The sequence below is a fragment of the Manacus candei genome, unplaced genomic scaffold (genome assembly GCF_025592945.1).
Source record: "Manacus candei isolate 608988 ecotype Guabito, Panama unplaced genomic scaffold, ASM2559294v1 h1tg000002l, whole genome shotgun sequence".
Taxonomy (NCBI): Eukaryota; Metazoa; Chordata; class Aves; order Passeriformes; family Pipridae; genus Manacus; species Manacus candei.
This window is the reverse complement of record NW_026138050.1, coordinates 4154608-4182119: the sequence shown is the minus strand read 5'-3', so window position 1 is coordinate 4182119 and position 27512 is coordinate 4154608. Positions and strand designations below refer to the sequence as shown.

General features: G+C 40.0%; 1 protein-coding gene across 5 annotated transcripts in view; it reads left to right on the top strand.

Moving 5' to 3' along the window:
- Nucleotides 1–27512, top strand: part of SDK1 (sidekick cell adhesion molecule 1) — a 394324-nt gene that overhangs the window by 182835 nt on the left and 183977 nt on the right. For all 5 annotated transcript variants that reach the window (XM_051782514.1, XM_051782501.1, XM_051782510.1 and 2 more), the window contains one exon: nt 3763–3896. In XM_051782514.1, coding sequence (XP_051638474.1) covers nt 3763–3896 — 134 coding nt within the window. The remainder of the gene's footprint in view (nt 1–3762; nt 3897–27512) is intronic.

The following is a 27512-nucleotide window of genomic DNA, read 5'->3' as shown; positions in this document are numbered from 1 at the left end:
GGCTAAATTCTGGCTGCAGCGAATGGAAGTGATGGGAACCTCAGGGGTGTTGTTTCCGTGTTTAGATACTCAGAAGAATGGGGGATGTGATGACTTGTCCCCATCATTGCTGCCTTTTCCCATCCCATCAGCCCCAAGCCTTTGGTTGGGCAGCATCTCCTGAGCACAGCTCGTGGTTTCCAAGGCCCCACTCGCCTCCCCTTTGAGGTCAGTCTGGTTTAGCCTCTGTCTGCTTTTGTGCTGAAGGTGTCACTGAGCTTCTTTTGGACATGATAACACTGGATCCACTGTTCCAACCCCCTCCCACCCACAGCCGTGTCTGCTACTGGTTCTGTTGGCTGCTGTTCCCCAGGAGATTCTGCTGAGCTCCAGAGAAACCTTAAAAATTCTTCTGTTAAAACGTGTGATTTCAAGTGCTTCTTTCCTGCACTTAAGAAGTCCCCAAGGATCAGTCTGCTTAGTTTGCTTGCTGGTTGCTCCTGTCTTTGAAAGTATTAGATTAAGTTCGATGCTGCTTTAAAAAAGCAATATTTATATTTTTCATGAATTCTGTGCTGGGTATGAATTACTGACAGGTCCACTCTATCTGCTGCAGTCATCTTCCTCAAATATGCTGGTAAACTGAGCAGCCAGGAATCAGATTTTCCTTGGAACATTAGAGCAGTGCTGTCAGAATTTAGAAGTTATATCAGACAATGAAAACAAACAATAAACCCGGGAGAACATGTTAAGGCAATTTTCGGGAACTCTGTGTGGCTCTTGTACAGAAAGTTGTTGCAGCCCTGGTAAGGGCCAGGACAGGAAGCTTTAGATGGTTTGGAAACATTGGAATTAATGAGTCCTTAAAATGTGACTAATTGATTTTCCTGATGCACGAGGCTCATGCCTGATCTAAATAAAACTCCCAGATTCCAGAGCCTGTGGGGGCCCCTGGCTGGCTCCATACCTGTCTTTGGTTAATGAAATGGAAACATTCCATTTTTCACAGAACTATTAAGATATCAATAACTCATTTTTGGGTTTTTAATTTAACTTTGACTGTGTAATTGATGAACCCTAAGAGTTGTCTTCAGTAGTTGCATTATCTTCTAACTCTTTTTTCTATACAAATTAATATCAAACTTTTTGCAATATTTTGAACAAGTAATTTATAATGTTTAGCCCTTCTGCACGGATTTTTTTGGTTCAAGTATACTTGTGTTCATTAATCTTTATAATACACAAGTTTTTATTGGAGTGGGAGCAAGATGTAACATTTGTGAGTGAAATGTAAGTAAATTTTAATGAAAAAGGCCCACTTAATTTTCAACAATTTTCTTAATAAATACATTTTCATTTCCTTTGCTCTTGATTATTATACAATGAGTTTAATGGTTTAAGTGTCAAAATTTCCAGTCAATTCAATGCAGATAGTAACAGCATCCATCTCAGCAGTATTCAAGGATCACCTTTAAAACTTTGGGTGCAACTGGCATCTAAGCAGTCTGAAATATATTTCAGTGTTTTTCAAGAATCTTCCTAATGCTGCCTTCTTTACTCTTTAGAACTAGAGTAGAAGTGAATTTTAATGTAATTGTCTTTTAATATTCCATTATTAGCACTGCATTGGAATTTTATCTTTATTTGTTCTATCAAGTGTCATATTAACTGTATTTTATATTCCCACTCTGTAAATCTATAACAGTTTCTTTGATTAATTTTCTAAATCAATTAAACTACTACTGGCTCACTGAATAAAATAAAAAAAATACTGTGGGTTTTTTTCGTAGGTTTTATAATAAAAACTGTCAATGAAGATACTGTAAACAGGATCTTTAGGTGGTGTGTAATGACTGATTTGAGAGCTGAGAATAAAGCTTTATTTTTTTTTAAATATATTTAAATGTATTGGGATCTGGAGCACAAGTGATGAGGAGCAGCTGAGGGAGCTGGGGGGGCTCAGCCTGGAGAAAAGGAGGCTCAGGAGGGACCTTTTGCTCTCTGCAACTCCCTGACAGGGGAGCGGAGCCAGGTGGGGGTTGAGCTCTTCTAAGTAAGAACAGAACAAGAGGAAATGGCCTCGAGTTTCACCAGGGGAGGTTTAGATTGGATATGAGGAACAATTTCCTCAGTGAAAGGGTTGTCAAGTCCTGGCACAGCTGCCCAGGGCAGTGGTGGAGTCACCATCCCTGGGGGACCTGGGGACAGGGTTCAGTGGTGGCCTTGGCAGTGCTGAGGGAATGGTTGGGCTTGATGATCTTAAAGTTCTTTTCCAACCTAAGTGGTTCTATAATTCCATGATAGCTTTCCAGAAGTTCAGGGGTCTTTGTGTTCACATCAGAAAATCAAAGTGTAATGAATAAAATACCTGGCTTTGAACAGCTGTGTTCTCACTGTAATTTTTTATGCCTCTCCTACGTATAAAAACTAATATGCTGTACTAGGAACTTATGATTTCCACTGTTGCTTTAGCTGCTTTTTCAAAGCAAAATACTTGTTTATTATTAAGGGTAACCACCCCATGCCAAAACATGGAGGTTTTGAGAGGATGAAAACCAGGGGTGTTTACTACTGACAGAGTAGTGTACCAATACTTTGATTTAGCACTGGCTCTTTTTGAGGCCTATTGATGTGTGAATTTGTTTCTTCCAGTATAATAATTTTATATGTTGTTTCAACCTCATGCTCAATGATATGAGTAATGGCACAGCCGAACTCGCTGTGGCTTCTCATCAAGTATTATAGGTGAAGGTGGGAGTTCCTTCCTCCAAGTCTTGCACTCAGATTTCCAAGCTATCCCTGTCCCAGGCTGCAGTAATGTCACATCTTTGCTCCAAAGGCTTTCCCTGGAACTTTACATTTATCTTACCTGGGTTTTGAGCTTCCTGTGTCCTGCCCTGTCAAACCCTTGAAGTTTTATATGTTGTCTCTAGGTTAATCCTTTGTCTTTTATAGACAAAAAAAGAGCATCTAATACATGTGAATACAAAGTAACAAGGTGGGTACTGCTGTCTATGAGGGAGTTTAGAGACATTTGCTATGTAGCAGCCCTAAGAACATACTTGGGTTATAAAATGACCTTTATTGACTCCCTCCGGCCCTCACCAGTTAACTACAGGGTTGTGCTTTCCTAACTGCTTTAGGCTGAATTAAAATTCCTCCCTCCCTCCCTGTCTACACACAGATCATCTCTGTTACAGCCATTAGGCTCTAACTCACCAATGTTCTTGTCTGTGATGTTGGGATAATTAGCGATGCCATAAATACAGAGAGTTTACTTCTGGAGGTTCTGCTGCCTTTGATTTTTACTTTCCTTTCTCAGTGAACTGTGTGTTATTCCCTAAGTGTCACTCTTTAATACTCTGCCTTTCACCAGTTGAGAAGGTTTTCAATAAAACTGCCTTTGCAGCAGCTGATGCTGGCCAGGACTGTCATCAGCCCACAGTGGGGCAGTTTGCAGGCTGTTGGTCTCTGGTGTCATTTGTCGTTTCTTGTGTAACTTCTTATTGCCTTTTAAACTGTCCTAGTTTCATGTGTTGTAGCTTTCTGCGTGTCACCATAAACATATTATGTGATCTAAACAGAGAAAAGGCCTAGAGGCATCTAAGATTTTTATTTCCTGTAAATGAGTTTGAAATCAGGCTTGTTTTGATTCCGCAGCATCTTTATTTAGGTGACCAGTGAACATCATATCAGTCTGTCAAATCTGAAGTGTTGTATGGTTTTTGCCTGGTGGATAACATCCTTCTGGTATTAATGTGATCTTTTCTCTGTCCTAAACAGAGCCATCACACTGGAGAATCAGCTGGTGATCCTTGGAACATCAGTGACCGACGCAGGAGGTTATTATGTCCAGGCAGTCAATGAAAAGAATGGGGAGAACAAGACAAGTCCCTTTATTCATCTCAACGTAGCAAGTGAGTATCCAAATTGTGGATAATATGCTCTCACACTGAGGCTGCAGACAGGATTCACAAAGGCTGCCCTAATAAAAAGAGCCTTGCTAACAAAGGATTGGACCTCTAAAGGAGGTCAGCTTGGTTTGGAGCACACTGAACTCCTTGTGTAGTAAGAGGGACCTAAGAGAGTGTATGACCTCGACAAATCACCCTCAGAACCTTTTGTCTGGTGGTTTATTTTGTGCCAGGCAGGTACATGGTGATATTCCTCACTGTTTATTGTGAAGTTGTGATTATAATTTCTTTTTAATGCAGGGGTTTATAATGTGTTGTTTTCCATTGTGAGTAAGTAAACAAGTCACTCTTCTGAGTGCAAATTTATTTATGAATCTATTCCCAGTCTATGGCATTGTTTTTACCTGGAGTTATCACAGAGTCACAGGGAACATGCATTTCATTGTTATTACTTATTATTTTACATTACACAAATTGTATTAACACCACCATTACAGAGGTATTTCAGGAGTGGCTTTTGCAGCAAAGTGGAGGGAAAAGCAGCAGAGCCCTGGGGTCAGAGAGATGACTGCACACTAAATATGCTGATGTGCACGTTCAGCAAAAGTGTACATGTGTAAACGACTGGAAAACATTTAGTAAACGTGTTTGTATGAAAAATTAATATTCTAAATGTGTAGAATGGTTTGACTCCTTTTCTGAGCCATTTGACAAAGGTGTTTTTAATGTAGCAGGGAGATAGGGAGTGTGTTGTTCTGCTGTGGGGACAGAGAGGTTTGTAGTTCTGATTGTGGAGACAAGGAAGAGCTGATGGGGTACATTGTTGATGACAGTGGCAGCTTCACTGACAGGCTGCTCTTGTGGTTTGGGCTTTGAAAAGATGCAGGACTCAACTCTAGATCACTTGGCATGATGAGATGCCAGACATGTCTTCATCTTGGGTACCATTAGATTTGGGACAATCCCTGTTGGCTCACTTCCTTACAACAGCAAAACGTGGGAGTCTGGGTTTCTGGGCAGGAAATGTGGCAAATTGGTTTAGCAACTATGCTTATGTTTGTCAGAAGTTCATCTAAAACATTATGGTCCTGTGAAACATTTAATTTTTAAGAAAATGTGATTCTTCTGCTGAAATTCCTGATGGGATTTCAAGGAAAGCCATTCTTGCCCAGGCAGTGGAAGTGCTGGTTGTGGGACTGGGATAACTGGGGGCAGCAGCTGGATGGTTTGACAGGCAGGAATGACAAACCTTTGTTTTTTTCTTCTGGATAAGTATCTAAACTAAATTAACTGCTCAGGGGGTTTATGTATATTTTTCTGAAGTGGAAATAATATTCCAAATCCACTTGTGAATTCTGCCTGTACTGTGGCATGTAGATTGTAAGCATTATTATTTCTGACAGTATGAAGAGGTTTGCTAACACTTTAGTAATTTCATTTTTAAAGCAAATTTGTATTGTTTGTATTATGTGACCAATAACATACTTCCCACTATAATTTCATATCTTAATTAATGCTAGAAATAGTCTGTGATCATGCATGCATAACAAGTGCTATGCAAAGCATAGTACAGGCATATGGGAAAGAAAGCACTCCAAAATGCTTACATTGATACCATGAATGCCAAGTCTATCTGGAATGTGGAAAATAGGAAGGATAAAATGGATAAAAGAAAAAGAAGGATGAGACAAGATGGAAAGCCAGAAATGGATTCGCTTTTTAAATTAATATCAGCCAACGAGGTTTTTAAATTGACACCTTGATATCCAGGATTATTAACACTGTGTGTTGAAGGAAGGCATTGGCTGTAAGGCATTAGAGTCTAAAGAAAATGGGATTAAACTGGTCAGTTTAAACTTTGATCTGGGGAAGAAACATGTGATCCACTACATGGAAGTGAATAAACCTTTTTGGTCCAGTAACAGAAAATAATCAGGCAAAAATATAGTCCTGAAGCAATATGCAGAGAATGGTTGCAGAAAAATGATATATTTTGGGAGACTAATAAAGAATTCAAGCAAGAGGTTGGAAACAGATTGTTAAAGGTACATCCAGGTGAGGAAGATACCACGTTGAATTGTCACTGTCTGCATCTTACTGGATGTTAGGAGTGATGACACTTGTAATTTTCCATTAGGACATGTATAAAATTTAAAACCAGTTTAACCAAAACGAAATGAACCACGAGTGAAGTGGAATATCCAATCTCTGTGCAAGTAGATTATATATTAATTATTGAGTTCAACCTTGCTCCATGACTCAGCTGCACATTTCCACTGTTATTGAGGGCAGGAGGAAAAAACCTCCGGATAATTCCCAGGGCAGTCATTCACTGAGAGCAGCGTTAGATATGCAGAGCTCGTTATTCCTTGAAGGAGACTGGTGTCAGATTTGCTCCAGCCTGGAAGAAAAGCACATTTGCAGAATCATTCTACCAGCTGAGAAAGCTGTAAGCTATCCTGTTCTGCTCCAAAATACAAGACTGACAGCAGGAGAAAGGTCTGGCTCTGAGCTAAGCAGGAGAGGAGTTACAGGGCCTTATTTTGCAGGTTAAAGTCAGTGTTGAATCGTGGCTGAAGGTAAATGGAGCTTGAGCAACATCTGGAAAATACACTGAACTATCCTTCAATTAATAACTGTTTTCGATACATGTGGAATAAAAAGATTAGAGGGTGTTGAACATGTTTCAAAAACAATCTAAAAGCTCCAGTCACAATGAATTCTCTAGCAGGGCTCTGAGCATTAGTGGTAAAGACATTTTGTTTCGTGTCAGTCTAACCTGAGATTAGCTCAGTTGGTTAGTGCTGATAACAAGGTTGTGGGTTTGATCCCTGTATGGGCCTTTTACTTAAGAGTTGGTGACTTGATGATCCTGGTGAGTCCCTTCCAGCTCAGAGCATTCTGTGAAACTGAGAACTCAAAGTCCCAACACCGTGAAGTCTTACACCCACCCATCGCCCGTGATTACAAACTTAACCCTGGAAAACTGGGAAACAGCTTCCAAAGACAGCCTTCAGGTGCTTTTGCTGTGCTTGGGTTTGCTTTCTCTCTATGTTCTGAGGCTGTTCAGACATGGAAAATGAAGGCAACAGGGTGCTGGGTGCAGTGAAAAGGATCAGCTCTTCGGGCCGTGTTGGTGTTTTCAGCATCACTGTGACGGTTCAGTCCATGCACACCCTCAGTGCAAAGGCACTGAAGTGCCTAAACTCCCCAGAAACACTCAAACAGAACAGAAAAAAATATGATACACGTTACTTTGCTGTAGGCCGCACCGCTTTTACGTGAACGTTTCTTTGGGAAGAAAGGGGGAACTGCAAGCTCCTTAATGAAACCACAAGGATTTCTGGTGGAGAAGTCAAGAGTTTAAGTAGGTTTATTAGGAGGGGAAAATAATGAAAGATTCATAGGGAGCTTTTTATTACAGCGAGGAGCTGGCCGAGGTATTTACTGCGGTGAGCGCAATGCGTGTCCTTGTTCCTTTACGATGTGACACCACGGCCAGGCTCTGGTGCCACTTGAGGAGAAGTTTGCAAAGCCCTGCTGAGATGGTTCTATTATTAACATCAAAGCAACGCTGCCGCTGCGAGCGCCGCCGGCCCAGGCCTAGAAACTTTTAGCAGCCTTTGTGGCTACTTTTGAGGTATTCTATGAAAAATTGGAGCAAGTGTGCCTCAGTAAATGATTTAAATGGCAGGTTTGCAAAAGGTGGGTGTGTGTAAGCTGTTCTGACAGCTTAGATGCTCCTGCCTCAATTGGTTTTGTGGCGCTAATCGTCTGGAACTGCAATTCAGGGCCTTGCTCCTGGACCTTCTTGTTAAGCTGTGAAATATTGAGATGCATGTCGCCTCAATAGATTTATTAGTAAATTAGATAGTCTCCAGACCTGTTGGTAACACTGGGAGATACAGAGTGTTCTGCAGCCTGATGTCATTTTCTGATGCAGGCTTTGTGAAAACAGAAAACAAGATTGATGAAAATTTTAAAAACCTTGCCAACCAGCATTTCTGAAGAGTCAAAGATAATAAAGCCAATTATCATTTAACGAAGATAAATTTTTCCCTTGGGCACTGGCAATGCTTTTAAAAAAAAAATAAAAAAAGTTGGGGACTAAAAATTAAACTCCTGGCTTGGTTGTATTGCAATTAATTTAAAGTATGAGGGTGTCATGTTGTTCTGCCCAACTTCCTCTTGCAACCAGACGAATTTTATGTTGTTATGGCAGACATTGACATGAGGCTAAATAGACCCCATTTGTCTCTGGTTGGTGCCTATTTTGTTCTTCAATTTAATGCACCGAAATATAAATTTTACAGACAGGAAAAGTTCCATTTCAAGCTTGCAGGGACTGAATTTGCCCCTGAGTTCTTCTTTGGTTTGTTTTCTGTTATGAAGAAATGTTCTCATGATTGCACAAGATTGTTTAGGTCACTTTTAGTGTCTGTAAGAATTAAGTATTCTTTATGTTGTTAGGAAAGAGGTGGGGGGAAAGTGCCATATTACCTGTCAGTGTATTTGGTAGGATGTCCCTCTTGACATACTTCTGTCAGGTTTGGTAAGAAGATAAGTTTTCAGAAGATTCTGGGCAGACATTTTCCTCTCTGGAAGAGAGCATTTCACTAACATAATTCTTCATATTAACCGTCAGGGTTTGTTCAAGTCAGCAGATGTTGAGGATCCTTCATGGATACGTTTGAAGCGTTCTGCTGCATGAATTTTTCATAGCTAGTTCCAGCTTTCAGGTGTAGGCAGGAAAAAGGAAAAAAGGAATGGGCTGGCACCCCCAGGGAACAGATATTTCCATTCTGACGTCAAATGCACACAAGCTCTATAGACTTGTCAAGCTGGTTTTAGTTCATGCCAAGAGAATTTACTTCTCTCAACCTCTCCAGGTCAGTGCTGTTGAGGTGAAATTAGTGCTTCAGTGATGCTTTTTTTTTTTCCTTTTCCCCTACTTTTTGGGGTTTTTTTACCTGATTGCCTGAGGTTGTGACCAGATACTGGGGAAGTCCAACATAGCACAGCTCAGAGACTGATTTTAAGTCTCTCTTTGAAATGATCACATTTGTTTCCCATTTCCTCAAAGGTTTTGCTTTTCTCTTTGTCAGGCAGGATTTCCAGGAAGGATATCATAGTGTGGTTACATGAGTAAATGTGTGCCTTCTGCTTTGATTGACACTTAACATTCCTCTGTCATCCTGAATGTTAATTTGAAGGAGACTGTAGAAGTGTTTGGGGTTTAAAACTGAACCTTAAGGGCACGTTCTGGGTAAATGCCATCTTTAATACCCTGGTAAAACAGTGTCTGAATGCTTCTTTAGTTGTAGCTCCAGTCTACTCTAATTCTAAATGATGTACATTTTTAAATGGGGATCTTTTTTTCTTATTATTTCAAGAGCAGAGTGCAACTTAACCATCCTTTTGAGATGGATGTATATATTTAAGTCAAATTCATTTTAGTAACAATAATAGCTATAAGAAAAAGGACTAAATTGAGTTACTGTTAAAGATTTGGATTTGATATATTGGAACAAATGTTAGTTTAAGCTTTATCCAGAGCTGGAAATTTCAGTAGAGGGTGATATTCTCTATGGTTTACTCTATTATCTACTGCAAAAGCAACACTGTACTGCAGTATAGACTGATTTTATATGCATTACAAAAAAATAACAGATGATGTTCAGGATTTATCAGCATTCTTAGACTCCAGATTTCATTGTTGGGGTTTTTTTGAAGCATCAGCCAGATCTCTTCCATAATTCTCTACTTTTCTTCTCCTTAAAGGAAAACTTTCCTCACTTTTGACTGTAGTGACATAGAGGGAAATCTGTGGTTAAAATGGTAGATTGCTAAACTGCAGGAATAATAAAGGTGAACCAAGAAACCTCTGTGGCAGCTCGAGCTTTTCTTTGGGTTTCTTCAGATATTTTATCAGTGCTTTTCCTGATAAATAGCAGAAATATTAGTTGGTCTCTAATTTCCTCTTCCTCTGCACTATTTTTGATAATACTTATTGCCACACACGGTGCATCTGCTGCAGCCCCTGTCCCAGACAACCAGTGTCTCCTCTGCTGGTAGTCTTTGCAATGAAAAGATGTTAAAATGAACTGCCTGTAAGGTTATTTCAGCCTTCCTATTGAAGGGAACGTAGCCAAAATCAGCATAAAACATACTTAAATATCTGGCACTTAATTTTCATCATATTGCATCAACAAATGTAATGAAGCTTTAAATACATGGTTTATGGGAAGAATAGTTATTTCCTTTTCTCCCAAATGCAACAATACAACCCTGTTGTTATGGGGACTCCTCAGTGTCTGGTGAAGCTGTGGAACTGCACCCGAGTGGAGTGTCTGTTCCTTCAGCATATGCACATCCATTATGCATTTTGCTCTGAAAAAGTGGCAAAAGCTGAAGTTTCTATAATCAAACGTGTTATTTTAACATGGCTTCTTGTTCCACTTGTCTGTTCACAAGGTTTGGGGTTTTGTCTGTAAGATCTGGAATGCTCACACACACACACACATGCTCCAAATCCCAGGTTGTCTCCTAAACCCGTTATTTATATCTGACACATGCAATTAATCTCTCCCTATCCCTAATCACTTTTGCTATTACATTCATCGCAGTGATTTGTATCCCATCTCTGTCACTGCTCTGTAATTGATATGTGGAGATAAGGGATTCTTAGAGGACACAAACAAGGAAAAGAGAAAATTGAATTTACCTCGCAATCATTTTATAAAATGTGACACACATCAATTATACATGCCAGCCAGGAAAATGCCATCTTGAACAAACTGAGATGATTTGTTGGAGGACCAGCATAAGAGAAATGCCAGAAAACTTCTCTGGACAGAAAAGTATTGCTCGTTCAACAGACAGACTTTTTCAGTCTCACTGGTCCACCTACAATGTTTTTAAATAATACTGCAGAATTTACAAAGAAAGTGTAGTTTTTGATCAATATTTTTCTTCAGTCAATCTTGTACTAATACTCCAGGGTGGAATAAGATAAAAGGGAGCTGTTGGAATAAACATTGTTTTGATCAGACATAAAAAGATGGTGTTGGTTACTCAAGACTGAATCATCTTTCATGGGCAAAAATGGTAAAATGGATAGTGTAGTCCAATTCCAATTCAACCACATTCTACCATGAACATATTTCTATTTAGTTTCTCTTTTCCATTTCAGTGCAGTGAGAAGTGAATTTTCTCACTCTTGTGTAACTACTTCGTGCTCATGATTAGTTCTAATTGTTGGCATGAGAGAAGTGGTTCCTGTCCATACCTGTAAGTTGGAGTGGTACTGTGGGATCTTTTGAAAAGCTTTTTAATATGTACTGATAATGTTACAAAAACTAGATTGAGTATGTAGGTGAATAATATGGTACCAGTAATAGGAATCATAAAACATAAAATTTAAATCCAGTAATATTCAATGCTGGCATTTTCCAGGGGTTGTCAGTATGGCAGACTGTCTTTTCCCTAGAACTCTTTATTTCTTTATCATGTACACCCCAGATCCAATTGCACTTTCTAAACACTTCCAGAGCAGACAGAAGGGCAGTGATTTGTAGGCATTTGTAAAGGGATTCATGTTTTAGTTTATATAAGAATCATAATGCTGAAGCTTTAGGAGGAGCAGCTACTGGAGACTGGCTTATTAATTTACCCCTTTTGAACATGGTTTCTTATGAGTCCCCTTCTGCTGTGCCAAACTCCTGGAGTATTCCAAGTAGCTGACTTGAAGTATTTTGCTTTGTTTCCCATCTTTACACAGTGGGATGTCTTTCAAGTATAATTTTCATTTCTTTTAAGTTGCTAAACCCTTCTGAAGTTGCTTTTGACTAAAAACAGTAAGAAAATGTAACTTACTGAAGTGAGCTTCAGCTTAAATATGCTATTTGAAGGAAAAAACCCCACATTTAGAGAAAAACATGCCAGGAGTTGGATTTCGGTGATGCTTGTGAGTCCCTTCCAGCTCAGGATATTCTATGATTCAGTAGTACATGTGCTGGTCTGGAATCACATGAGTTGTCTTGACTGGTCTGTGAGCAAGAGGGTAAAAGGATACAAAGCACTTACTTAGGAGGATAATGAGGAGCATCTTATTTCTTATGAACTGGATAAATTTGCAGCATGTTGAGTGGGTTTTTTTTTTGATTCATAGGAGAAGGACTTACTTTTCAATTTAGAAAAGAAGTAATTTAGGAACTGTTTGATAGAATTCTTTAAACTGTCGTGTTAGGCAAGCCTGAAATGTCTTATAAACAGCATAGATAAGGAATAATAAATATGGTCAAACCAGATGTTTAGTAGAATACTTTTTGTGCTTAGTTACTGCAAAAGCCTAAATATATCCTGAAGATTGTCTTAGACATGCTAAAGGTCTGCATGGCAGAGCTGCCCTCCCAGCATATTTACAAAAGCTCATTTTCATCTCAAGCTTCCACAAACATATGGTTGCTTCAGGGTTATCATTTTTAAAGCTCTTCATATAAAAGATGTTTTTAATTTCTTCTCAATATACATCATAAAACAGTAAAATTGAACAAGAATGGAAGCTCCTCGGATGTCTGTCTCATCCTTCTGCCAGATAAACGTGATTTGTCCAAGTAATTGTGGAAGTACAGAGAACAGCCTGTGTGTGGACAAAAATGGAGAAACAGTGATTACAACTGCAACCCGAGCACTGGAGAGTCAGGACAGGCAAGACTCAAGGTCACCTGCAGAGCTATAAATATTCTTCTTTTAGATTTGAGTAAGGGCTTGCTATGAATTTTAAAATAATATAGAATAATTGGTTTTTCCTTCCCCGATTTGTAATAGGCAGAGAAGCTCAGAGCTGGCCATAACCCGGGTTGCCTCACCTGATGTGTGTAAGAGCTGCATCGATTTCCTGTCCCCGTGGCTGTGCCGTGGGAGCTGTAAATTGCCAATCCAGGATGTTCGTTATCCCTCGCTTTTGTACCGCTCGCTTTCACATATTGTACTTTGCAGCTGGGGAGTGGTGAGACATCAGAGTAATCCAAGGTCTGGTTGGGTTTTTTTTTACCCCCTACAGACTGTGCTGTAAGTTGATGGAAACACTGATTTCTTTTCACGTACAGAGTATTGTCTACGCTTTTAAACCCTTTAAAAATAATCCGTAGTCCAGAACTCTGCCTTTTTAGGATGGAAAATTCATTCTAGCTGTGGAATGTGGGAACGAAGTTACAGCTCCTGTAATCTGGGAGAACATCATTGTTAAATAGTGTATCTTTAAAGGACTGTAAGCTTTCTGTGATAAAAATGGAACACAGCAGCCAGGAAAATGCACACAACGTCCTGGTCTCCAAGGCCTCATTTGTGCAAAATTGTTACTCAATTTTCTCCAGCTATGTTTGCTGTTAAATATCTTTACAAGCTGAGGACAAGTAGCTTCTGCTGTTGTCTGTAGGAAAAAGTTCTGCAGTGGACATTTTGTTGGATAAAGAATGAAAGAGAGAAGTTGTGTCTGGTGGTTCTTTTTATTCTCCACTTGCTCCTTATGCACTAAGGAGGGATAAAAGGAGAAGTTTGCTGTTTCACTCCGTAGTAGCTGCCTTTTGTTCTGCTCATAAACCTGACTTACTAAGGACTTGATGGAGGCTTAAAAAGCCAGCAGTGTTGTACCTTCTGCAAATGCTGGGAAAGGAACTGCAAAGCCTGTGCTGCCTTCAGCTATCCTTGTGGATTTATCAGATATCTGTGAGTGATACTGTCAGAGCTATTAAAGAAAGTAATTGGTAGTGAGTGATTAAAATTGCAGATGGCCTTTTCAAGGTGATTATGAATATTAAATCAGGTCAGTAAAAGCGAGCTAAAAAGGCCCATGAAACCAAGAAGTGAATATGCCGAGGATAATAGCGTGAAAAGAGGATCTTGCAGATGTGCCACGCTCATCCAATCCCCCCCAGCCCATCAATCAACCAACCAACCAAAAAGACCCCAAGAAGCAAGATAATTCAAGTGGGCCTATCGTATCAAAGGAGGTGGAACTAAATATCTCCCTTTTTAGACTGTAAATTCCTCTGTGCATAGAACTTGGTACATCTCACTCCTCTTTAATACAGAAGATTATCCGAGGTCCATCACTGTTGTCATTGAGCAGTGACAGGTCTCCAAAGCCCCCTGTGCCAGGTGATGCTGAATCATTAATAGTGATCTTTTCCTGTTCTTTTCCAATTGTAAGTGGTTATGACAAATGTTTCTTTCCACATCGCCCTGGAACAAGGCCAAGAAATGCTGTAAAGTGACTTAATTTCATTTGGTGATCTTTATCTCACAAAGCAAAGGTTACGTGGGAGGTTTTGGTTTTTTTTAGCTGAAAAATCTTAAGGTTCGTTTTGTTCCATGATTTAAAATGGAAACTTCAGATGCAAACAGTGATAAAAGTAGAGCAAACTGAAAAAATTGTCTTCTTTTTGAGCTCTGCTTACTTACATGTGTATTTTAATACAAATGCAGAGTGCTTTCACATATCTCTAAAGAGCTTGTGAACTTGGAACCTGAGGCTTTGTTTTGTTGTGCGTGTTGTGATTATAGACTCATCACTTTTGGACCAATTTCGTGCTTTCCAATAGAATTTTGTATGGTTGCTTATACTCCAATGTATTATTATTGTATTGATCTCAAACATCATGCTGACCTATCTGATCTGCTCTTAACTGTAAAACACCATGGAATTTACTGGGAAGATTTATAGAAATGTGCTTCGCAAATATTGTTTCTTATCTTTGGTGCAACAGGAGTCATTTGTTTAATCATTTGAGGAGCTCTTTTGCCTTTAGACAATATTTCTGTTTACCTGGATTTTGTGGTCATTGTAATGTTAGTGGTTTTGTTGCTCATTGATTCTTCCTCTAAATTAATATTCTTTCGCTTACAGTTATTCCCTTGGTGAATTTGATAGAGAATTCTGCTCGTTCCACTACCATAATACTTATTTCTAATCATTTTGGCTTAGGAACTGGTTTATGACCTCCATGACAGAAATATCTGTACCATGCAAGTATTTTAAAAGCTTTTCTAAAAAATACTCAACTTATTGGTTCATTACTAGTTGATGCAGCAGGTATGTTTTAAGGGAGAGGTGGTTTAACCAGATGCTCAACACTTTCCTTTAACTGTGGAAAGACAAGCGATGCAAATAGCCAGTACCCAAAAACTTATGGGGAATTAAAAAAGAGGATTTTTTTCCCTAGTGAAAGAAGCAGTGCATTAGACTAAGACAGTATTATGTTTTTCCACCCTCAAGATGGCATTTAAATTTTACCTCTCCTCTAACTCTTCAAGAAGCGTCTTGCAAGAAATACAAACGCAGTCTCTGGGTCAGGCTGCTTAATATTGAAAACATCTTAGTAGAGTTTGGATTAACAGTTGCCATTAGTTTTTTTGGGGAGGATATCAGTCACTTTTTTTGTGTGATTGATACGGTGTGTTGTAACTTTGAGGATCTGGGAGGCTTTTAAAAGCAACACTCTGGACCATGTCATCAGCAAACACAAAGTCTTGCGTTGGAGGTGGTGAGGAGGGGAAGGCAGTGATTCCACTGTGGCTGGCAGGTCTGGTGTGCTCACTGAAGAAGAGGGTCTCTTGCACCTCACAGGCTAATGGGGAGAATTATGGAATCTGGCATATCTTTTTAGGACTTGCTAGTGACTGCTGAGTTCCTGCCTTGAGTATAATGCAGAATTCATTTTGAAAAAAACAAGTCTGGGGTGGTTAAAGCATTTTTGTTGTAGCTCGTAATGGTGTTGCCGCAGTCAGCTGGGCTGCTCGGGGAGGGCTTTTCGATGATTTAAAGATGGAGAAGGCAGTGCAATTTTTAAAATTCACAGATAAATCTTTTTTTACAAGGCTGTTACAAATGTTTTCAAAGGATGTTTGTAATGGAAGAAGTGACAGACCTCCAATTAGTGTGGCAGGATGAGACTCTGTAGCGTCTGTGAGAGGGATGAAATAACACTGTTTATGGCTAGCAGATGCAGGTAGATAGTGATTTTCTTGGTTCATTCTTCCACTGCACATACAAGAGGAGGTGTTTTTAATTTTGTCAAAATATTTCTGAGTTGTGAAACTTCAAACTTACAAGTTACGAGTTTACTGTGAATAATGACCAAGCTGTTTTCCTGCAGCCTTTGAATGCATTGGCTCTTAAAGGCAACTTCCTCTCAGAACTATATTTTGCTACTTTTAAAGCAATAAAGCTATTTTCTGTGTGTTTAAAGTAGAGGCTTGTGAAGTCAGCTGACAAGACTTTGTTACGATTTTTAAAAGACTGGGTTTTAATGAGCCAATTATATCATTTCAGGTTTGTGTGACTCAGGTACTTCATTTCAGTTTCACTTCACAATGTTACAAACAACCTTGATGACTTCTTGGTATCTTAATGTCATATTTACACAGCCTTCATGGCACAGCACACCAGTGGAATGGGAAGTACAAACCTCATTTGTGTGTTAATGCTGAAGATGAGACGTTTGTCATAAATCCTTATCCTTAACAGAGTGGTATCTTTGAAATATTCATCAGAAGTGATTTACTAAAGTAATATTTGTGGTGTAAAAATTGGTCAGTTGTATCTTTTAGTAAGAATTTTCCAAAGTAAATTTAACCTTCATGCTACAGCACAAGCTGTGGGATTTGTAGAAAGTTCTGTCAGCGAGTGCCAACAACAAACCCCCATCCTGTCTGTGCTGCTGACCCTTCTCAATCCACAAGAAATGGTCACTGGAAAAACACTGTCCTGTATCAAGTGCCTCTGCAGTTCAGCTCACTTTAGCATCCTGTTATGTTTGTCTGACACAGCTATTACAAAACCAAGGAAGGGAACACAGTTGTTACAGACCGTGTGTGTTGTAAGGAACAGGATGCATTGTGAGACCTGTCAGCTCTTGAAATATGACACAACCGCCCCTTCTTCTTTTTTAAGGGTACAGTGGTGTGTTTTAAGTGGTCTCCATGTCCTTAACTGTAGTGGGCCTGTGGTTAGAATGAGGCAAAGGTGAGCTGAATTGAACAATCAATTCCGGATGAAGAGAGCCATCAAAATTGTCTGATGCTCACTGTGACCTCTGCAGATTCAGCACTGGGGAGGGAGGGGGCTGGTCTTTACAGCCAGAGTTGTTCCTTTTGATGAGCCCTTAAGAACAATCTAAGATATATCTGCTTTTCCTCCTTGATCACCAAGGGAACTTTAAAATCTGTGTTTCAGAAGGAAATCCTGGGTAGCAGTCTCTGGAAATGTGCAAAGCTCACCAGAACTGTGTGATAGGTAATATAAAATCTCAATGAGAAGTGTGGATCCGGATTGAGAGAAGGAATGCACTGAATCAGAAAATCAGAAAAAAAAATATCTGGCTTGGAATGCATTGCTTCCATTGGGCTGTAGATCAAAGTTTTATGAGCTTTGCAGAAGATGGGGACAGTACTAACAGTTCTGTATTTTTCTTTTTTTCCCCCCCTCAAGGATGTATCATATGCAATCCATTCAAAAATTGCAAAGTAAGCTTAAGAAGGAATAAGAACCCTCTGTAAGTCACAGCAGGTTATATTGCAAGTAATTCTCATTTTGCCATTTTTCTCTGATTTTCTCAAACAGTGAATTTCGAAACAAAATAACCAAGTTGTTTATGCAGTTAAGGATTTATGGGAATGCGATTCTCATTCACAAGGGGAGGGAGTGTGTGCAAATTCCTTTTTTACAATATGCCACCATGATCCTGAAGTAATTCAGAGATTGATTTGTAAAACATTCTGAATCAATTAAGGCTTTAATCAGCAAGCAGCAAACTTCAGATGGCTCATGGACTAATTTTACCATCTCCCATCAACACGAACCTAAGCTGGAAAAAGAAAACAATTAAGAGGATGTAATTATCTGTCCTGATTACTGAATTAGAAGAGTTTGTGTTTATTCCATCGCTATGCAAAAAGAGAAATCTGCTTTGAAAAACAGTTTTAGGCAGCTTCTAAATTGCCAGGGGTTTGCAGGGTGCAGTGTAGATGTCTGCCAGGCCAGTTTGGGAAGAGGTTTGTCATCCACAACTGTCAGACAAGTTCTATCTGTCAAGCTTTGGAGGCTGTTACCCAAAAGCTGTGTAGGGCTCCATGCAGGTCCTGGTACAGAGTCTTTTTCCTCCCTGTGCTTAAAGTTAGTTTGGATTTTTTCAGAGTCTCATCTACAGTCACTTGTCCAAGCATATCAGGTGATTGTATCTAGTGGTCACAAAAAAAATCTTTCTAGAAGTCAGGAATTGATGTTTAAGTTCCCATTTGAAGACAAGCTTTGCAGAAAGCAGGGATGGAAGAGCATCCCTGAATGATCAAACTAATGGTCTCATTACCCTGTGGTTGTGCCTTCCTGCTACCAAGTGGAGCTACTTTAAGTTATTGCTGTTTTGCTTGACATCAAATGAGAAGAGCCTGTAGAAATATAGCAAACTATTACATAATTCTTTCTCAAACCAGACTTTTAGATTTGGTGGGATTTTTATTTTCAGCTTAGCAGAGAGATAAATACAGATTTGTGGTAGACCTTTACTTGCCCTTTATATCGTCCCAGATCTGATCAGAATCCACAAATTGCATAAAACCTCTCATAAACCCCCAGCTTACAACACTAGTGTAATTTCTCTTTGAATATTTAGCAGAATGTTAATCCTGACATATTTAGCTACCACACTGAAGGATTGTTGCTACATTCTGTGCAAAGTTCTGAATAAATGTCCAGAACTCCAGTGAGTTATAGGTCAATTACAGTAATTGGAGAGAAAAGTAAACAAGAAACCTTAGTAGTATCCAGCAGGAGCAATGCCTTTATTTTTTATTAATGAGCAGTAAACAAGCCTGTCATCAATCACTGACTTTGAAAAATGTACCATATAACTTGCTCCTATAAATGGTATCATTTCTGTGTAGTATATGTGTCTCTTGGTAGTACTGGGTTTATTAAATACTATTGAACAGAATTTTCGGTTGAATAAGATTAAAACTGTCGTCTTAAGAATAATGAACTTTATTTAAGCAACAGGAGATAAAGCTGCTTCAGCACAGAATCACAGCATCACCTTCCACTAGACCAGGTTGCTCCAAGCCTTGTTCAACCTGGCCTTGAACACTTCCAGGGATGGGGCAGCCACAGCTTCTCTGGGCAACCTGTGCCAGGGCCTCCCCACCCTCACAGGAAGGATTTCTTCCTAATATATAGTTGTAAATTTACCCTCCATCAATTAAAGCCATTCCCCCTTGTCCTGTCACTCCACACCCCTGTCCCAAGTCCCTCTCCAGCTCTCTTAGAGCCCTTTTAGGCCCTGGAAGGGGCTCTCAGCTCTCCCTGGAGCCTTCTCTTCTCCAGGTGAACCCCCCCAGCTCTCCCAGCCTGGCTCCAGCCCTCGGAGCATCTCCATGGCTTCCTCTGGAATTGCTCCAGCAGCTCCATGTCCTTCTTGTCTTGGGGGCCTCAGAGCTGGACACAGCACTGCAGGTGGGGTCTCACCAGAGCAGAGCAGAGGGGGAGAATCCCCTCCCTCATCCTGTTGCCCACAGTGCCAGGGGTGCAGCCCAGATTAAAATCTCTCAGCTGCCAAGTGCCCATTGCTGGGTCATGTTGAGCTTCATCCACATTTACTTTATTGAAGGCTGATTTTATAATGTTGGTGATATTGAAATAATGGTTTAGTATACTTTGAAACTTAAGTTATGTTGTTGTGAAATAAACTGAAAGTACAGTCACTGTGCACATAAAAATGACATCCTAGCTGTTGGAACACACTTATAAAGGCCCAACCAGTCTCTCCTTTACACAGTAGCACATAAATTAGAGTTTAATAGTATTGTAATTTATGCAGATTTAAAAAATATACTTGACTTTCAGAGCCATAAAATGGGTTAGAGCATTATCATAAATGTAATTGTTACTGGTGTTGTCTAACGGCGTTTCATTTTTAAATTAAGAAAATCCATAATGATGGGTATGTTTTAGGGAAATAGATGATGAACACTGAGGCCCCTTGGTGTTAATCCTCTCTTCATTCAGTGCTGTGCACTTCCTGGGGTTGATGGGTTGTGTTGCTCCTGGGAGGGACCTTCATGACCACCACCTTCCTCTTCAGAGACGAGAGATAACTGTTATTTACATTATTTGTCTTTGTTACCTAGTCTGGAATGAGACCATTTTTGCAAGGAAAAGGCTTTGGGGACATTCAGGCTGCCCAAGCCAGCCCTGTGAAGGGCAGGAAGGGGGAAGATGACTGACTTTCTGAGGAGTGTGATATTCTGAAAAGTCAAATATTTCTGTAGGTTGGAGAAACAACAACTTGCTCTCCTCTTGCCACTTAAGCTCACGGAGTGTGGCAGGACAGATAATCATCAGTGCTGGGTTTCCTTGCACAGCTTTGTGAAATCTAACAGAGCACTTGTTTAAAACTGGGAATTTGTAACATTTGTGGAATGCTGCATAGGGTACTGAAAAAGCCTTGGAGGAGTCTCTAGGCTGACATAAACACATCCACAAAGAAGACTCCTGTGATTAGGAGACTGGAGAGAACAATAAATCAGAGAATGAATGTACAAAATAGTTTAAATTAAATTATTTTAAACTCATCTGAGGCTTTAAGTGCTCCTGACAAGTTTTATGTCCACTTTCTCTGCACCCTGAGGTCTAACTGGGCAGAGATTTCTTGATGTATTTGAAGGACTGAGCGAGTCCCAGAGTGTGTCCCAGTTTGGCATCCCCAGTATGGATGTGCTTTGTTCTCAGACCACTTGAGCAGCATTGGTGTTGCCATGAGTTTGTCAACAGCACTGGGAACAATTATGAAGGTACTGTGGATTTGTTATGAGAAGAGAGTCAGGGGTGCTATGGTTGTAGTAACATCCTTATTTTAGTGTCACCCAGAATCCCTGTTGGGTGTTGCACCATCTGGATGAATGTGCTGCAGTGGAATTGTTCTGTGAGGAAAGGGAGTTATGTTATTCTAGCAGTCTTCCACACAAGGAATACAGGGACTGAGGAATCTTGTTTTTAAAAAATCAGTTCCTCCAGGAATGTGTCCGTTGTGTGTTTCTTTGGGTTGTTTACCTGGAATTCTTGCTGATCACAACTGTCTTGAAAACATTCTAGAAATTCCTCTTCAAACTCTCATTTCTCATAGGATTCTGAAATGATTAATGGAAAGGATCTAGTTGAGCAGGTTGGTGGTGTTTCACACTGACTGAAGTGTGCAAGGAGAAGGCATTTGCGTGAGATCAAGACAGGTCTGGAGCACATAGTTCAAGGAAGAGGGTGAATTGCAATAAGCAGTGAACTGGTGGGAGGTAGAGTCTCCTGCCAGAGCCAGCTTCCTCTCTGTGCTAATGGACAGGCAGCATTTTGGACAAAGGTCATCTGAAGAGATGAAAGTTTCTTAGAGAACAGGCTTAGAAAGGCCACTTTTCTAATGGCTTGGGGAAAAGGACAGTCTGCAGTCAGTTTGCTCCTCTAAGGGCAAATAAATGGTAAATCTGATTTGCTCTGGAGACAATGAGCAGATTATTGAGAAGGGGCACTGTATGCAGAGCTACTGCCTCACCTGGTGAAATCCTATCAGCAGGAAAGGTTTTTGCTTACCAGGGCTGTCACAAGGTTTCTTTATTTACCAGCTGGGTCATGATGTATGTTAACAGGCATCTTACCTACAGGAAATCCAGATGGTCTCTCTTCTCTTTCCTTTCTTCTCCTACTAGATGGAAAAGGTCATAAGAAAAGCAGCAACGGGAATTCTTGCTGCCAGCACAAGATGCTCTTGACTATGCCTGCATCAGTCCCACAGACTTTAATTTCCTTTACACTGAACTAAGGTTAGACTCACTTAAAGGTCATTCTCTGTGCAATAGGGTTTGTTCTGCTGTTTGTTTTATTTATTGAAAACAGCCTCTTTCCCGAGAACAAGGTTGTTTTCCTTGCTATTGCCTCCCCTCTTCTTAAGTTGCTTTTGAAAGGTGTTTCATTACTTGCTAAGCTCTAAAGTGATTTTTCTGATGGTGATAATATCAACTTGCAAAACCTTTGAGCTGGGGGTGTTTTTATCTTAGAACTGCAGTTGTGCTTGCTGCATGAAGAGATGGTGACATTTGGAAGTGACCCTGTCTTTATTAACTCAAGTTTTGAGAGAACCCTGAAATTATCCTGTTATCTTTGTCAGTTCCCCCGGATTCTGGAGATAAAGTGGAGACCAATGTTCTCATTGTACACCTTTCTTTGTAAAGTAAAATATTTTCTTTACTCAGCTAATAATTTGGAGTCAAAAAATAATTTTTAAGTCTTCCATTTGGTTCAGGTTTTTGACTTCAGAAGTATATGGGTGAAGAGCTCTAATCTAAAATGAGCCAGAGGTTCTTGCCTCAAAACTGTGACACATTATTTCATAGGAAAATAGATGTTGCTAAAATGCTGTCTCCTCTTCTTGACCTTCTTTTTCATACTTGGTCAGACAGGGATAAGACATGGTCTGTCTCGTGCCACCTTGGGTACCTGGATGCTCAGTAATTGTCAGAGAAACCTCACTCTCCACCCACCCATAGGAAGATGGAGAGACAATTCCAGAGCGAGATGTTTCTGGGAATGTGTGAGGTCAGGGACCTGAAAATGCCTTTAGAAATAGGCACAGGAAAGTATCTCTGTGTTTCCTTCCTCCTGTTTGTTTCCTGACCCCCAAAACATGATTTATTTTTTTTTTTTTTTGTTCTTTGATTGGACTATGTCAGGTGTTTTTCAAGGAAAAATATACAGGTCCCTGATTATGAAGGAAAAACAGAAATAAAAGCAATTCAAATGTGGGCTTTTTCATGCACCTAGGGAAAAGCTGGAACCAACAGAACATGACAGCTTTAGGATTAAGGATGAGTTGGTTTATTGGATGATGGAGTTCTCTGGGCAGGCATGGGAGGATTTTGTTAGATATTGGTCTTATTATGTAATTCACTGAATGTGTTTATAGCTCCAGATGGCTGGATTTAAAAATAAAATTAATAAATTATCTTCACACACTTTTAAAGTCCCCTGTGTATAGCCAGGTACATCCAAAGCATTATAGAGAGAATTATTGATGGACTGCTATGAAAGGAAATAAATTTATTTTAAGGGTTCTCCTTGCTTGATAAAACACTGCAGAAGAGCCTACAGGAATTGTCAAATATTTTGGATGCTTGTGCAGAAAAGAAGCTTATTTGGGGCTGAATGATCTTCTTGGGTTTCTGCTTTCTGATATAAAAGTAAAGTAACCTGAAGACTGTATCTGGCAGGGAAAACGTGACCTTGTATTAAAGTGATGTCTGGCGGTGTGAGCGAGCCTTGTAATGAGGATCAGTTTGGCTCAGGGATCATTTTGTTCAGAGTCAGAACCCATCCATGTTTGACATTTTTTATGTCGTAATAAATATTGACTGCTGGTGAGAAGCCTGAACGCTCCCCTCATGCCACCCAGTTTGAAAATAATTTAAATAGAATATAACAATGTCTCTGTATGCTCCAAAGGGAACAAAGGCAGACTTTTCTCTCCCACTTCATTCCGCCAACGGCACTTCCTCCCTTCCTCCTGAGGGCCAATATTCCTTAATTAAAGACAAAAAAAATAAAAAAAGGCCTATTCAACTCTTTCTTTTCGAATCAAATGTCCATAAATGAGAGATTTGTCTGTGTGAGATGTAAGCACAAAACACTGAATAGAGCTGATAATAACCCCGGCCGAAGTTTTGAAAGGAGCAATCCTTTGTTCCCACGTCGCGGACGGGAACTCTGACTGCTGCGACTTCCAACCAGTTAGTCCCGTCTCTTTTAACGTGGCTTTTCCTGTTTGCTGGGCAATTATTCCCCTTGTTTTTCCTTGCCTCTGTTGGGGTACAAGGCTCTGAGAGCGGGGACAAAGGTGGAGCAGAGCACGAAGGGACCCCGTGTCCTCTGTGTGACCGCTCGGTGCCATCCTGCCTCTGCTCACACAAACGCTCGGGCTCAGTCTCCCTGGTCGGTCGATAGGTTTCGCACTGTCTTTTTTTTTTTGTTTTATCTGTGGTTAATGCACCGTGTTTCCTCCCCTCCCTCGCCCTCCCCTGCTTCAAAACAAACATTGCCAGGCCTGAAGTGCTTCTCTGGCTTTTACAAAGTTAGAGCAGAGCGGTGATCTGATTAAAGTGATTAAAACCATATACAGAATGCATAATTAACCTCTGCCCCGGCTGTCACGGGGAGCTGATGCTGGAGCTGATACTGTCTCTCTCCGTGGCAGCAGGCGTATGCTACATGGCTATTTTATTTTATTTTATTTTTTTTATCCTAGAGAACTTTAATCGCTTGAGATAAAGAGCCAGGAGAGAGAGATCAGGGCTGTATTAATCCTCTCAATGGCTTTATAATTTCCCCACTATTCTGCTGCTGGTAATCAAGAAAAATAATGCTGGTTTAATCCTGGACACCAAGGTCAGTCATCCCTGAGCCTTTTGATAGGAAGGATGTCATTACGAGGAGATTTTTAATGAACGTAATTTTCCTTGCGTACTTTGGGACTGGCAATATGTACGTGATTTCTTACTCCTGGTGGAAGAATATTTCTTGGTTGGAGTAATAATTGGCCCATTTTGATCATTGTTTAACAGCTGGTTAGGGCAGCAGGATGGCCACAGCAGACAAAGGCTATTTTGGAGGATGCTGGGGGAGAGAGAGTGTCACCAATCAGCCAAGGCTTGTAGCACAGCAGCAGAGAGGCAGTTCCTGGGGATCAGGAGGGCAGGAAGATTGTAACAAGTCCTGGTGAAAACATATGCCTGTCCTCATTAGGTCTGGCCATGCCAGGCAGACCCACAAAATGGAGAGAGGCTACTCATTAGAATAGCATCAGAATATGTTTTCTCGTGTGACTTCAGTCTGATGCAGTTTTAGTTAAATAAATAAATAAATAAACACAACCAAAACAAAACACAAAAAAAACCCCAAACAAAAAACCCGAACCAACCAAACAAAAACCCCACCAAAACAAAACAACTCCCCTCCCCCAAATAAAAAAAAAACAAACAAAAAATCCAAACAAAACCAACACAAATCCACCACCACCCCGAACTTCCAAAGTTCTCTTTTTCTGTTTCTAAACTAAGGTGAAAAGGCTTTTTAGCTGTTTCTTGAAGGCTGACATTCTGAGCACCTTAAAAAGTCGATGCTGTAAGTGATGATGCTTACCATCATATTTAACTTAATTCTGCAAAGCTTTTGAGATTAGAAATGGTGGAAGATATGTCTGTCACTGAGACTGAAGGCTAAAAGTGCTAAAAAGGCAGAGCTGACACACGTACAAAGGTTGACGTTAATTGTGGGCTCATCTCCTGAGAAAACGTATCAGCTGTATTTGTGTTTGGAGAAGAGGTGTTAGGGAATTTTCGGGTTCGTCCCTATAGCCAGTTAATCCTGGGAGATTATTCTGTGTTCTTGCTTCTCACGTTCATGGTTGATAACATCTAAAGAGTTACAGAGTGTGCAGAGGATATTAACACTTCTGCCCTCTTGCAGAACGAACCCTTTCTTCCAGAAGCTTCTGTGAGGAGTTTCTACCTTTTGACTTTGTTCTTACGTTGCAATTCACAGCATTCAAACCGTGAAGCCACCTATTTATGTGAAGTCATTGGCAGTTTAAAAATAACGAACAAAAAGAAAACGCTGCTGGAGACTCCATTTCATGCAGATTCAGCCAGTTTCCCTCACTGGAAACTTCTTGCAGGAAAATACTAAATGCAACTTAAATGCAAACACCCACTAAAGGAGGACATCCATCTTTGGATTTTCACTTAATCCCATAAAAGCCAACAATTCAAAGAAAAGGGCTTTATTACTCAGTTCTATTAATTTTAGTGCTATTGCATAGCTTTATCTGTCATGGCACTAATATTGTCATAATACTGCCAATATTATGCAATATTATTGCCATTGATATTGCAAATATTGCATAATTAACTGTTTCTTAGGAAGAGGAGGAAAAAAATCATTATCTGAGAGACTGTTTGAGATTTAACCATTGGGTTAAGATGAGGTGCTGTCAGGTAACTTAGATTTTCTTGCAATAACGTACATTGTTTTATTTCCATGGCAGAAGTTTTTGGATTGTTTCACAGCAGTCATTTTATCCACAGGCAAGATGAATTATGTGTTTTACAACATCATTTTTTTTTCTGGGTCTCGGGGAGATGTTGTTTTACAGCATCGCAGCCAAAAAAAATCCCTAATGGTTTTTTGAGTGATATTTTGATGTGACCAAAACAAATGGTAGTTATTCTACACAATACATTTTGAATGCAATGTTTTGGGAGTAGATAGTATTTTAAATGAACCCAATTATAAAAGTAGCTGAAATATTTATGGTGCCTGACTCTGGCTGGAACACAGCCCTTTTGTGCTTTTAAATAATGTACTTTTCATTGTGCATATCCTTCTGTATAGAAACTAGGTGCTGAGAATCATTATTCTTTTTTCCACATATGCATATTCCTTGTTTTGGGAAATGAAATGGATGTTAACAGTACTTAAGATCTTGTATAGGGCACATAGTCCAAGCCCCAAACAGCCTGCTCATGGTATTTGATTTACAGGTTTCGTTGTAGAAGCACCTTAAACTATGAAAAACTATACAAAATGTACAAGTCCTGAACTCCAAAATGATTTCCTCTGAAATGCAGAAGTTACACTGAACAGAAATGACAGCTGCTGAGCCTGGTGTCAGAATTCAATAAAGGACAAAAAGGGGCAAAATTATTGTTTCATGGCGAAAAAAGAAGGAGCTTTTTACCTGAATTTCTCTGCTTGGTGATTTTCACTTTCTTCCCCATTGAGAAGCAAATACTACTGGAAATGAGGCTCCTCCTTTGGATCCCTACCTGCTGCAGGAGCGTTGCTTTAGGCCATAAATACGGGTCGCTTGTTAATTCCTCAGCAGTGCCGTGGGCCAGGGCCAACATTGCTCATCAAATTGATTTGTTTTGTTATTAAACAAAACAAAGCATGTTCCTGTTTTCCCCTGGAGTTCTTGTTGCTTCTGAGAGGTGTGAAGATGCTGCCTGAGCATCTGGCACTGGGGCAGCAGGCAGGGGTTCTGCGGTTATTAGTTGAGACTCAGGCAATCAGGGGGGTTTCCTCCTCCCATTTCCAAGCTGGAATATGGGTTATAATGAAGAAATAATGTTCCTGGAAGGAAACACTGTAGTGAAGTTATGGTCTCTTGCTAGATGTTTCTAAGGAAAAGAGATGTTTCTGAAATACGACTGTGTGACTGATGCAGCACTCAGCATTTGGCCTGATAATTTCTGATGCAAACTGATTAGTAATTAAGTAATTCATTACTGTCTTGCCAGAATTAGGATGGCTAAAAGGAGCCATGTTTATGGTTTACTTCCCTCAGGTGGAAGATGTGTAAACAGGAAAAGGAAAGTTTTCTCTGCAGTGTTTTATTAGGGGATGTATTCTTATATCCAGTCCAGGCTTTAAGTGTTTGCAGCTGCTCCCTTTAATTTCCAGTAGTGAATATAGGTCACATATCAACAACCTGGTGATCTGAGAGGAATTAATAATCATCAGCTCACAGG